The sequence below is a fragment of the Neopelma chrysocephalum genome, unplaced genomic scaffold (genome assembly GCF_003984885.1).
Source record: "Neopelma chrysocephalum unplaced genomic scaffold, ASM398488v2 Primary Assembly neopelma1_22, whole genome shotgun sequence".
NCBI lineage: Eukaryota > Metazoa > Chordata > Aves > Passeriformes > Pipridae > Neopelma > Neopelma chrysocephalum.
The window spans coordinates 20,560,332-20,573,062 of NW_020897689.1; the positions used below are offsets into that span (position 1 = coordinate 20,560,332).

Here is a 12,731-nt window from a genome sequence, read left to right on the forward strand (position 1 = left end):
AAGCTGGGACAGAAAGATCTGGTTAATGCCCCTGCTCACAGACATTACAAGGCCAACCTCTGGCAAGAAGGAAGATGGACTGATCTTCCTGGTCCTGGTGGGTTTTAATAGATAGACGCCTTCATAAACTGGAGAATAAGCCCTGGTTTAGGTTCTTCCCTGCCTTCTTAGCTTTCCAGACTCATTTCCAGCAGTAGTGGATTTACTGTCTTTGCTGTAAGTACCTTCACAGAGAAATAAGAATTCATAATCTACAGAGATAATATATATTGGGATGAAGTTGTTCCAATACTGTGCCTGCCAGAGGCCAGATAGAAAGATAATGAGATAGAAAGCTTGCAGGAGTTGTTCATTTCTCCCTTGCGTTTGGCTGCAAAGGAAGAGCCACACCTGCTCAGTGGACCATGCAGGTATTTGATCTTTCTGAACCTTCAGTGATTTACTACAGAAACATTTCATTATTCTTTTTGTGCTAATGAGAGAGAGAGGGTTGAAATTCTATAAAAGTATAGATTTGGCTTTATATTTTCTTTATTTTTTTGTTAAATTCCTAATTAACACGCAATTAAATTGGCCTGTGGTTTGTTCAAGCTTGCTGTCAGTTCTGTAAAGTCTCCCAATGAAATCCTGCCTCTTGCAAAGTGTCATAAAATTCCACTTCAACTTGCAGTCAAGCCAGACTTATGTCTGTTAAACTTGTATTTCAGCTGTGCTGTCTTTTTTCTTTGCGGCGGCTTGAATAGAGACCGGGGAGAAACATAGTAAGAAATTGTCTCCTTACTCCCCATTAGTTAGTTACTTGACATCTGGCTCAAATATGTATTGTAGTCTCCTCTTCAGCCCTTCTTTCTCTCCTTCTAATACTTTTACCATGAGGAAATAAATTTTAAAAAACTGTCTATAGGAAATCTCAAGTTATAAACCCGTCTTTTTCAAGGAAGAGGCATTTTAACATCTAGCCCTGACAGCTTCCATGCACAACATACTTCTTGATTTCGTAACAGGCAGAGATTAATGCTGCCCTTCTATTATATGCTTTGGGATCTGTGTGTACTCCTCTGTCGTCAACCTCCTCGTGAACTGCTGCTTATTAACAGTGAAGGCACAGACGTCTTTGTGTTTGTGAGGCTCAGCTGAAGGACGGGGAGGATGGCACAGATAGCAACATAGACAGTTCTGAGCATCGCTTTGTACCGAAGCAAAGCTCTGGCTGATGAGTTTTTTCTATTATCTTTTTTTACAGGAACATGTGTAATTGTACAATAGAGAGCAGACTCTGCTCCCAGTTGCACACAGCCTAAAGTATTTGTTCTGTGCTGAGGAATTTGGGACTTTTTTTGTAGAACTTTGGGTTGCAAGGAGTAACTGGCCTTTTCTTGCCACCAGATTGACTGTTGTTAAATACATAACAGTCACAGAAAAATAGTATTATTATGCTTCTGAACAGAGTAACTAGAGAACCTAGAATTAAAGACCACTGTCTCATTCAAAGGGCTGGATGGATATCATTCATATCATGTATTACTATTCACTGTGTTGTTTTCCTTCCTTGTTCATGTGAATTTGTGCTTTGTTACTGGGTCCAACTCAGTTCCCACTCTGCAGTGAGAATTCTCAATTTCTTTCTGAACTATTATCACTACAGTATATCACAGTTTCAAAAAAATACATAGCTTCCATGCAGTGTCATATTCAACTCCATTCTGTACACAGGGGGGGAGTGTTAAATCAGAAGAAATCTCAGTGGGTTTAGGTCTGCTGAGGTGATTTAAAATTGCTGTGGTTTGGGCTTTTTTTCTTTGAGGAACTTAAAGTATGGCATGTCGTTATAAATTGTAATCACAGCTTGGATCCCAAACTGGACAATCAGTTAGGGTTGCATCTCAGTGGCTGTGTTGGTAGTCAAAGAGGATAGCAACTGAGAAGTAGGCAGGAGAGAGCAACAGCCTCAGGTCAGCCCATGGTGAATGAACACCCTGTGACAACTTCTGTTAAATTTAAGAACATCTTGCTCTTAATGACTATCTGTGAAATACAATTACTGGCTCTGCACTCTAGAGAAGTGGTTTTTCTGAGCTGTCAAATGCTCCCTGATGCAACTCATAGTCCCTGCTGCTGCATGATGTCCTGGCACATCCTGACTCCACGTAGGAGGAGGTCTGACTTTACCCAGCTCCCCCCCCCCACTCCTGAGTTTCCTTTGCAGGAAAGCAGGGTGCCTGCACAGGAAAGGACCTGTACAGCTGGGGAATGCATCTTCCTCTTGGTTAGGCTGTGACTGACAGGGAAATCCTGAAACAAGGACTTGCATGGTCTGTATGGCAGACTGGGGATTTAAAAGCACAGTTCTCTCTTCAGCTCTCCATGTCCATGCCTTGGCATCGGTCACAACACACTTTCCAGCATCAGTTATGAGCACCTCCCTGCTAATTGTTCAGATTCCCCTAGCCCAGACGTGTTGGCTGCCTGGCCCCTTCATTGCTTTGCACCAAAGAGACTCAGAGCTGGCAGGTTGAGAAATTCAGCTTTAGTATGCTGGCGTGTTTCTTTTGAATATGTGAAGCATTTTACCAAATGCTTGTCCGCTGTCAGGTTTCCTGTTGCTACCCATAGTGTCTGCCAGGTGTAGCTTTATCGCTCCTAAAATTTGTACTCTTAATCCCAGAGGTACCGTAAATTCTGGAAGAAGAGTTTGCCAAAATTTGTCAAGGTAAGAAGATATGTCTACAATGAAAGTTACCTTCAGTAATTAAACTGGCAATTAAACAAATTTACAAGGATGAAAACCTCTGGAGCTCCTAAGCCCAAAGACACCCCTTCCCTGCTTTAGGCATCCTTGAGCCATGAGTTCCTCCTAGAGTTGTGGAGGAGACTCTGGGTGGTATTGCTAATTGTGCTTAAAATCCATCCTCCTTACACAGCTGTCATTTACTCCTGTCTAAAGCAGAATGTTGCACAAGGCGGACCTTTGGTCTGGCCTGGAGGAGCCATTGCTGTAGTCAGCTACGTTGCTGTATTACACTATAGGAAGGGCTTCAGTGGGTCAGACCAAAGGTCTTGCTGCTTCTACCCCGGTGTTGGTCTTCAAAGTACCTGAGTTGTGTGTGAATTGTGAGTGACTGGGCATTGGAATGGGCTGCCCAGGGAGGTGGTGGAGTAACTGTCCCTGGAGGTGTTTAAGACAAGACTGGATGTGGCACTTAGTGCCATGGTCTAGTTGACAAGGTGGTGTTAGGTCAGACGTTGGACTCAATGATCTCAGAGGTCTTTTCCAGCATAGTTGATTCTGTAATTGTCTTGATTGAACTTCAAATCATAGTATATCCTGAAGCAGACACAGTTAGGAAAACTCCCAACTGATTTTTGAAGTGTGGTGAAGGTTATTAAAACATTTACAAAATACAGTCTTGCAGTAAGAAGTACTGGTATCTGTAATTACCCTGCTAATAATACTTCCAAGTTACCGTGGTCACTTTAGAAAGACAAAACATATGGAAGGGCATAAAAGGGAGTCTTCTGCCTTACAAGTTGATATTTAGACTTGCAATCACAGTGCTCTAGCATACTGATTAGAAGGGTGTGCCTCTGGCAGCAGAGTGCTGGGGTTGGGTGCAGGAGCTGAGCCTCTTGCTCTTGCACCTCTCCTGGCGTGTGTGGGTGGATGCACGTGTGTGCACACACCTGGCAGGGTGGCGGAACTCATCTTTCTCATGGGGCGTCAGGGCTCACTGAGTTTGCATTTGTTTCCTCCTCTGCTGTTAGGTGGCCTGAAATAGTTCAGTGTGGGTGAATTCTCTGAACACGTTGCTGAAGTCTCAAGCCTGATGGGATGTAAAGGGGCAACAGGGTGTTGTGCACAAGAATGCTGAAGGAGTGAGAAAATATTTCTGTAGGTGGCTGACATCCTCATGTATTGGCTGTATTTTAATGAAGCTGAGCACTGTTTGGGAACAATAATCCAGTGGCTGCATGCATTGCTAATTTTAAAATGTGATTTACAGGAGCCATGGTAAAATCATAGATTTTACTCCCTCTTTTTCTCATTTTCTGCAGTTGTTTCCTACATCAAGTCTTGCTGAGACCAGCCGCTAACTTAGTAGTAGTTAACGTTTCTAAATTTGGAAAGATCACTCCACTGATTTTAAGTCACACAAACAGTAAACATGTCTGTCTAAGCTTTTGTTATCTCTGTATTTATAAAATAAAGCTTTTAAACTTTTAGTTCATAGTGCATAGAGGTGATTGATGCACCTGGCTGTCCCTGGCAGGTCTGTCCGGGGTGGCTCCCTCCACGTTACTTCTTGGCTTTTACAAGACTTAGAAAATAGCCAAGATTGTTATGCTGGGGGGAGGTAAAGTCAGTAAGAAACACTTCTTTCTTATGCTCTTCTGAAGGCAACCACCTTCAAAAGGGTTTTAAATGTGTATGGTTTAGTATCTTATGTTAGCTAAAGGTCTCAAAGGGTTTAGTTTATGATTAAGGAAAGTTAGATGATATTCCACTTAGGGAAGCCTGGGGGGAAAAGAGTTTTAGCCTAGCATTTTAATAGCTGTTTGATGATGCTGAAAACAACCCCCAAGCCCTTATGTTTGTTGTTTTGGAGGTTTGTACTAATAGGTGTGTTTTCTTTCTGCAAAACTTTTAATATTAAGGACCAAAAAGTGCTATCTGTGCAGATGCTATGACACTGAATTATGTACACAAACACAAATGCTGCCATAGTTATTTACTATTTCTAGACAGCATGTGATAAAATTATCTTTTTAAATTTAACTTTGACTGCCACACGTTCTTTTCATTCTGACCTGGTGAAATGGGGTGTCTTTCATGGCAGGTTCAGGAGAATCTCTGCAATCTTTCATCTTCTTGTTTGGTTACTAATAACTGGAAAAACTGACTGAGCGAAATACTTAAGAAGTTGAGCCAGCAGTTGCCACAGTGACAGTTGTCCAATATAAATATCTTACAATTCTTCTGTTTATCATCTGTTTTCAGGGCAGTTTAAGCTGCTGGAACAAGACCGAGATATTAAGGAGCCAGTGCAGTATTTTAACAGTGTGGAGGAGGTGGCTAAAGCATTTCCTGAACGAGTTTACGTCATGGAGGAAATAACATTCAACGTTAAGGTAGTCCCTGAATAAATATTTATCCCTGTCTAAAAGATTAACTGTTACAACTTTTATATATATGGCAAGTGAGCAACGGTGCTGTGTGGGAAGTGTGATTTTTGAGACAAACGAGCCTTTAGTGTTCAACATTCAGTGATGGTGCTCTTTGGGATCATTTATGCAGTCTTAAACCAACATGTCCTCTAAGGGCTCTCCTGCCCCATGGCACTTTGGGGAGCAGTCCTGATGATCCATTCAATAATTCATTTAATTAGGATGCTCCTGCCAGATTTTAAACAAATGTTGTTTGTTGCCCCCTTTCACCTCCCCCTTCAGCAGTCTGAATTTCATTCTCTGCTAAGCAGCAGCTGCTCAAATCCCTGTCCAGAAAGCCTCCTTCTCAGAGAGCACACAGGGTGAAATGATGGGGTTGCTTGTCTCAAAATTACTTCAGCTAAATGACATTGTGAAAAAAACAAAAAAAACCCCAAAACAACAATAAAAAAAGACACACTTGTTCTCTGTGTGCATGTGTGTTTGTTTGCATGTGCACGCCTCTTGGGCTCATCAAAAGGTCACTGATCCCACGAGATGGCTTGCTATCACCAAACACGCTGCAGTGGCATGAAAAAACGAAGACAGAACTTGTTCTTTCTTGTCCTGCCTATACGTGTGACACTACACAGGGTAGGTCAGCTCTGCCATTAGAACAGAGTGATCTTCAGGCTTGTCTGGTTTGCTTGAGTTGATACATCTCCTCAGACTGGGAGAAGAGCATCCTAGAGCTTGGGTGAACTGGTGTAGATCCGCATTGTGTACCCTACAGGGCACACTGGCTGACGCTGCTGGTGCAAAACCAATACACAGTTTCCCGGTCCCATGTGTAGCAAGATGGGGTTTGTATAAAAACCTTTTAATGGCTTTTTCTCTTTCTTGCGCTGTTACAGATGGGGGACACCAGCTAGTTTGCAATTTTTATAGGTGTTGAAGACTGCTGTGAGTGCAAGAGCTCATTGTTTAATTTATTTAATGATACACACCTTTCAAGACAGCAGATTGTTTTCATTTGTGCTGTCCATTAACCTGAACATGTAAAAGAGGCTTTCATGAATGAAGGCTACATGAGAAAGTCGGAACACTTTTGTATCTTCAGGACATAGTTGGGCAATCGAGGTAATAAGAAAATTTCATTTCTGCCCAGAAAAGTCAGTGTGACCTTGGGGCTGCTAGCCTTCTCCGCTGCTGTGCTGTTATTTCTTGTTTGATCAATGAGCAAATCAAGGGAGTGGCACAGTAAAATGTGCAGCTTTAATTTTCTAGGGAGAAAAGTATTTGTCTACAGGCTCATTTAAATGTAAAATGCCATATCTTGAGTTTAATATGAGTGTTTTTAAAACTCTTTGTCATATTTAGCAAACTGAGAAATAAGCATAGCTTACTGTTAGATACCAAATCCATTTTTAAAAGGTTTTATAGTGATACTCCTTAATGTAAATAACAGTAGTAATAATCCAGGTTTAACCTAGTTACACAGTTATCTTGGCAGTATTCCTCTTGGCAGTTTTTCCAGTTTCATAGAAGTCTATTCCAAGGTTATCATCTTCCAAAAAATAAATGAACTTAGCAGGATTTATTAAAGTGTTTAATAACCCTTTACATGCTAGAGAATTATGTACGCTAAAATTTTAATATAGGATAGATTCTGTCAAGCTGATTAGAGCAAAGGGAGGAATACTAAGTATGGTTGATTTCTGTCCAATGCAGTGTGCCGATTTAAATTCAGAAGAGAGTATCAGAAAGTAGCTAATCCGATATAAAAAGAAAAAAAAATGCCTAAAATATCTGATGAAGCAAAGCACTTAAGATGAGAAGAAACTCAGAAGTCTGGGAATTCTTTCTTGTTCCAAGCACTCAAGTCTTTCATGGATAATTTTTGAAGAAAGAGCCTGTAGATTTACACAGTGCCACCAGACAGTCACTGAATGCTTTTCTCTGCTTGTTGGTCTTGCATGTGCCTGTACACCGCGGTTATGGATCCGCTTGGTGCAAACCTTGCTCCTCTGTGTAAATCCTTTGCTGCTCTGTCAGGACTTTACAAGAGTGCTGCCACTCAGCAAACTGCCTTCTCTCTGTGACAGCCTGTGAGATCTTCTCCAGGGGAGTTACTTTATTTTTGCTTTGTGTATTTGTTTTTAAAGAGAAAAATCGGCCACCCTATCCTGGGGAGGCAGGGGAGCTGGGTCTCCCTTCCTTCCCCATGGCTTTGCAGCTGGGCAGGCTTGCTGGGCAGTGTGCTGAGGCAGGGGCTTGGGGACCTGCTGAGTATTTGAAGGACGGCTGTGACATATGCCATCAAGCACAGCTGGGAGGGGAAGGTGGAGTCACTTTTCACAGAACAGCAAACAAAAATTTTAGATTAAATAAAACTCTTGTAATGGCTAAAACCTCTTACAGTAACTCCTTTGGGCATCTGTACACATCAGTACTGCGCTTGGCCAACCATTGGTTGCCTCAGGTACCCAGTGGCCAGCAGCATCTACAGGCAGAGCAATTTAGAATGTTCTGGGAATAAGTGAGTTTCACTCAGTCAATAGGTATTTAATCTGTTCCTGATGGAAAATTGGAGGCATTGTGTCCTTTCTTCACTGACCAAATAGGTGGGAACCTTTCTTACATTAATATTCAGTGCATAATTGTAAAGAATTTTGTTTATGTAACAGCATTATGCCTCAAAGATGAGAAATTTTTGATTCTCTACTACTAGGAGCAAAAATATTAAGAAAGTTGAGCTACCGCAGGGCTCTAGCTTTTGCCAAAGCAACAGCAATATATTTCTGCTGTCCACTGCTCTGGTCCCATACAGGTGGCAGTCTGTACAAACACCCAAGAAGCTATTTGCACTAAGACTTAAAAACAAAACCAGGAACAAAACCCCCATGTCATACTGAGCGCAATTCACATAAAGTTCTCTTAAAAAGCAACAATATTGTCTGATAGATTGAACAATGGACAAACCATGGATTCCTACACTCTAAAAACCAGCCCACTTAGTTTTGCAGGACCCTTCATGTTTTCCAGAAAAATATTTTTGTCTTGAAGACATCACTTGCTCTCCCTGGAGAGTCTGTGAAGCTGTTTGCAGACACCTTCCAGAACGGAGATGTGGGCTAGTGAATTAGCCCTAAATTGATTCTTTTCTTACCTGTCAAAGGCCTTGTATGACTGGTGTGAACTTTTGATACTGGAATTGTTTATTTTTTTAATACAATTCTCTTTTCATAGTGATTTAACTGTGCTGGCCCATACAGTGTGCATTTTGCCAGGAATAAATTTGTAGTGAAAACTTTGCTCCCCTTTTTTTTTTTTTTTGACAAAAGTTAATGCAGTACAGTGAAGTAAAATTGATCTCCTCATTGTAATTCTAATGCCTCTCATAAACTCACCCTGAGTTTCCATAAAGTGCATATATAGAAGGTTGTAACCTACAGTGGCATTTTTAAGTGCTGCAATTGTGACTTTGAAATTAGTTGGTGTGTAGGTTTTGGCTCCAAATTTTCTGATGATTCTTAATGCCTCCCCTCAAGAGTTAGTGCTTTCAGTCCCCTCTTTACCTTGTGGCTTGATGCCAGCCTTATGAGACTGCAAGTCTTGGCTCCAAAAGGGGGGTTTTTTCCTTCTTTTTCCCCTCTGTCCCCAGTACACACAGGCTCGATGCCTTGGTGTCTTGCATTGGCAGTGCACTGCTGTGGCTGCCTCTTTCCTCCAGGGACTGTGGACGGCTTGAGTGAGAGAGAAGCAGAGAAAGCAGACCTGCTACTGTGTGCCTATGTTGATGTACCTGTGAGAGGGTTTCTACTCTGAAAGGAGCCTGGATGGTGAGCACCATTGCCTCACAGTGGCTCTGTGAAGTGGCTTTCCTTACATCCCATATGAAAAGATGCTTCATGTTAGATCTCTGCACTATTACCTGCCACATTTTGGGTCATTTTTAGAACAGTTTGATTTATTTGAGATATCTTTGAAGACCACTGAAGCCATCTTCCAGTGCAGCAATCAGGTCAAAGTCCCTCTTAGCCCAGAGGGAAATACATGTATGCTAACATGAAGAGTTGTACTTGCTGATTCTGTCTTGGGTGACAGACATTTAAAAAAGAAAAATGGGATACTGTCTCACTGAATTTAGTAAACTTCCTTGAAAAAGTTTGCTCATTCTTTCTGCTAACAGCTCTTCTGAAGACTCTGTTTTACATTTTAAAAATCTTTTTCCATTTTGTGACTCGTAAAAAAAAAAATTATACTTACTATATATTATGTATTAAATATACATGTAGTGCTATGATTGGTCAGTTGGCTATAATAGTAAAAACCTTATGCTGTAGCTATGAATCAGAGACCTCACAGTTACAGAGAGCTCTAACAAAAAAATCCTACTTGTGTTTTTAGTGTGAATGCAATGCTCACATTACTCTAATAAAACCTAGCAGGTATAAAAAGCAATATAAAGTCACAAAAAATTTTTACAAGGGATTGATATGTGTCCAAGTGATTAAAGAATTCTACTTCAAACTTTAACAAATTGGAACAATTGGAGTCCAAGACAGGATATTGACTCAAGTGTTATCAAGTCTGAGTTAACCTTTCCTTAAGCAAAAGAAACAGTATACTTCCTAAATAATCATTCTCACTTTCCTAATGCCTGTCTTCTGCAGGAGATATAGTTGGCTTCTAAAATTGCATGAGTCTAAAAATTTAAAACATTACAGTGACTTAACCCACTGCTGTTTTACAGTGTGTTTAATAAGGTGTCTGTAAGCCTGTAACCTTTCTGGTCAGCATCCTAGCATCAAAAGTGAATGGTTAGTATGGATCAACATTTGGTGGTAGGGAGGGGGAGGGCAAGTACAGCAGGGACTAAGTTCTGGTTTTGGGGGTCCTCTGCACTAGGAATTGTCCAGTTTGAACATCTACTAGTGATTTCTGGATGGCTTTGGAGTAGTGTGGCAAGCACTGCCTCTTTCACAAAGCTGGGAGCACTGATTATTCTCGACTATTACTAGATAGTGAAAACTGGGAGGGAAGGGCAAAAGAGGGGGGCGGGTGAAGTAAAACATCAGGAGTCATTCTTGCAATGAATGAAACATTATTGTTTCATATGCATAAAGCCCTCCTGGGTATGTGATGCAACTGACTTAAGGCTTCTCAGGTGCTTTCTGCCTTCTGTAGTGTTACCTGTTTCCCAGAATTATAATGAGATTTTAACAGTTTGCCACAAAAATATGTGATTATTTCTACATCAATCTGTGATCTGGACCACCTTAACTCTGCTGCTCTGCACTTCTGTCTTCTCTGTCATATACCAGTGATATACTGTGTCACATGCAGGGGCTGGGAATTGCCACTAGCAGGTCCAAGTGTATAAAATGGCGTAGGGCTCTGCTACACCCTGCCAGCAGTTGCATAACAGAAAGCAGAGGGTTTCCAGGGAATGCTCTGAGTGGTACTGTGAAGGAGCATAGGGGGTGATTGAAGATGCAAACCCTGCTGGGTCAGTGCTGGAAGCTTAGAGGGTAGAAAGAGGTGGGTTTGCTGTGGTGTTACCCGTTCTGCCTTCTAGGAATAATTTATGATATGCACTTTCATGTTGCCTTTAAGTATACTATTTGGCATAGAACCATAGAATCATTTAGGTCAGAAAAGACCTTTGAGATTATCAAGACTGACCATTAACCCAGCCCTGCCAAGTTCCACCAGTAAACTATGTCCCTAAGCTCCACGTGTACACACCTTATAAATTCTTCCAGGAATGGTGACTCAACCACTTCCCTGGATAGCCTGTTCCAATGAATGACAACCCTTTTAGTAAAGAAATTTTTCCTGGTATCCAATCTAAACCTTGTCTGGTACAACTTGAGGCCATTTCCTCTTGTCCCATGGGTTCTGAGGAACTGCTATGCCTGACTCATTCCTGGGCTTATGGAGACCCTGTAAATTCACCAAAGGCGATGTAAAGCCCAGCTAAAGTCCATGGCTCTTTGTTGATGTTTTTGTAAGTTTTGTGGCTGTTGATAAAGTGAAATGTTTGAGTGAACAAGACAGAGCAAATTTGATTTTCATATGTCATTGCTACAAGGACAAAGCTTGTCAAAGATCATTTAGCTATGTAATCTGAGAAACAAAAGCTTAGAGATATCTGTGCATTGCGATGTGCATTGAGAGAGATATATATTATATGTATGGTATATCTCTGTTGCTAATATTCTGGAACATGTATTTACCTACCATGTATGCTTTATAATGTTTATTAGTGTATGGTAATGAATGAAATAACCTAACACAAAAGGAGAGGTGTTAATTTTCTTGACTTTCAGAACCTATATTTTAAAGTATACTTAGCCTGCTGGGATGTATCAGCGTTTCTAACATCACCACAACCAGAGTTTAGTGGATAAAGTTGCGTGGTCTTAGACTTTTCATTTCACTTTTTTGGGTTTTTTATTACAATTTTGGACAGCAATTGATACCTTATATTTTTGTTTAGAAGGAAGAGTGCAGAACAGTATTTTTCTCAGAATGTCAAACTAGAACCATGGCATCATCTTTATTTTGTTCCAGCACAGTAAAATTCAGCCTTATTCAACCATTTTTATCCTGTGACTGTATTTTTTAAAAATAAAGAAATTTTTTAAAATAAAGTAAATTTTTTAAAAAAAAAAGAAGTCTGAAAAACAGACTTCTTTAATTCAGAATAATTTTATCTTTAAACATGCCTGTTGAGTCTAAAAGTCCATTTGCTATTTGGCTGGTTGAAATGGATGCCAGTAATAAGTAGCTGCTTTGCGATACCTTCATTGTGAAGCTTGGCCATTCAGTTACCTCTGTGGTTTCGCATCTGACCCACCATTTCCTGCTGCAGTGGCTTGTTTGTTTGTGAATCCCCAGGGAATCACAAGTTGGCCAAGCAGGAGCTCCCATGGCTGTAGGTTGTGACACTTTCCTCACTCTGGACAGTGTCCCACAAGAAGCGAGAAAAAGCTGTAATCGTACTGTATCGAGTGAAAACGTCTGACAGTGTAGCTGGCATTGTCAAAGCAGACATTTCTGTGAACTTGTCGATGCTACAAACCAATATTCTTAGAGAATGTGCCCTCTCAGAAAGAGAGTGGGGGATCTTACAGTGCATGCACAGAGCCCTGTGTGTCCTCAGCCCTTATCACACAGCTGCAGCTCAAACACAGCCCTCTGTGGAGGTTTTGGGGAGAAACCAGCAATGAGCGTCACACTAGCATTATCAGCAAAAAAAAAAAAAAAACTCAAGTGCTTTTCTTTCATGTCGTGGTGTTTCAAAATGCTGTCAGGCCAGTGGTGCAAACTGTGAATGAGTATTACGTACTATAAATCCTAGTAGTTTCCTGGATTAGACCAATTACTATTTGTTTAGATAATTCAGGGCTTGAATGACTTCCGTTCCGGAAATCCCGAGCCTGAAGTGCTAAGGCGGCACACCTCTCCTGAGCTGCCTGCAATTGCTCTGAGAGCCTTGTGGAAGATAATCACAGTTTTACAAATACTCTCACAAGAGGAAACATTATTCACATTGCTTGTCACTTATTAACGTACTGGAA

The 12,731-nt window shown here is 41.0% G+C and overlaps 1 protein-coding gene across 1 annotated transcript in view; it reads left to right on the top strand.

The window, feature by feature from the left end:
- Positions 1–12,731, top strand: part of GAREM1 (GRB2 associated regulator of MAPK1 subtype 1) — a 99,976-nt gene that overhangs the window by 70,700 nt on the left and 16,545 nt on the right. Inside the window, exon 3 of the mRNA XM_027674565.1 lies at positions 4,997–5,127. Coding sequence (XP_027530366.1) covers positions 4,997–5,127 — 131 coding nt within the window. The remainder of the gene's footprint in view (positions 1–4,996; positions 5,128–12,731) is intronic.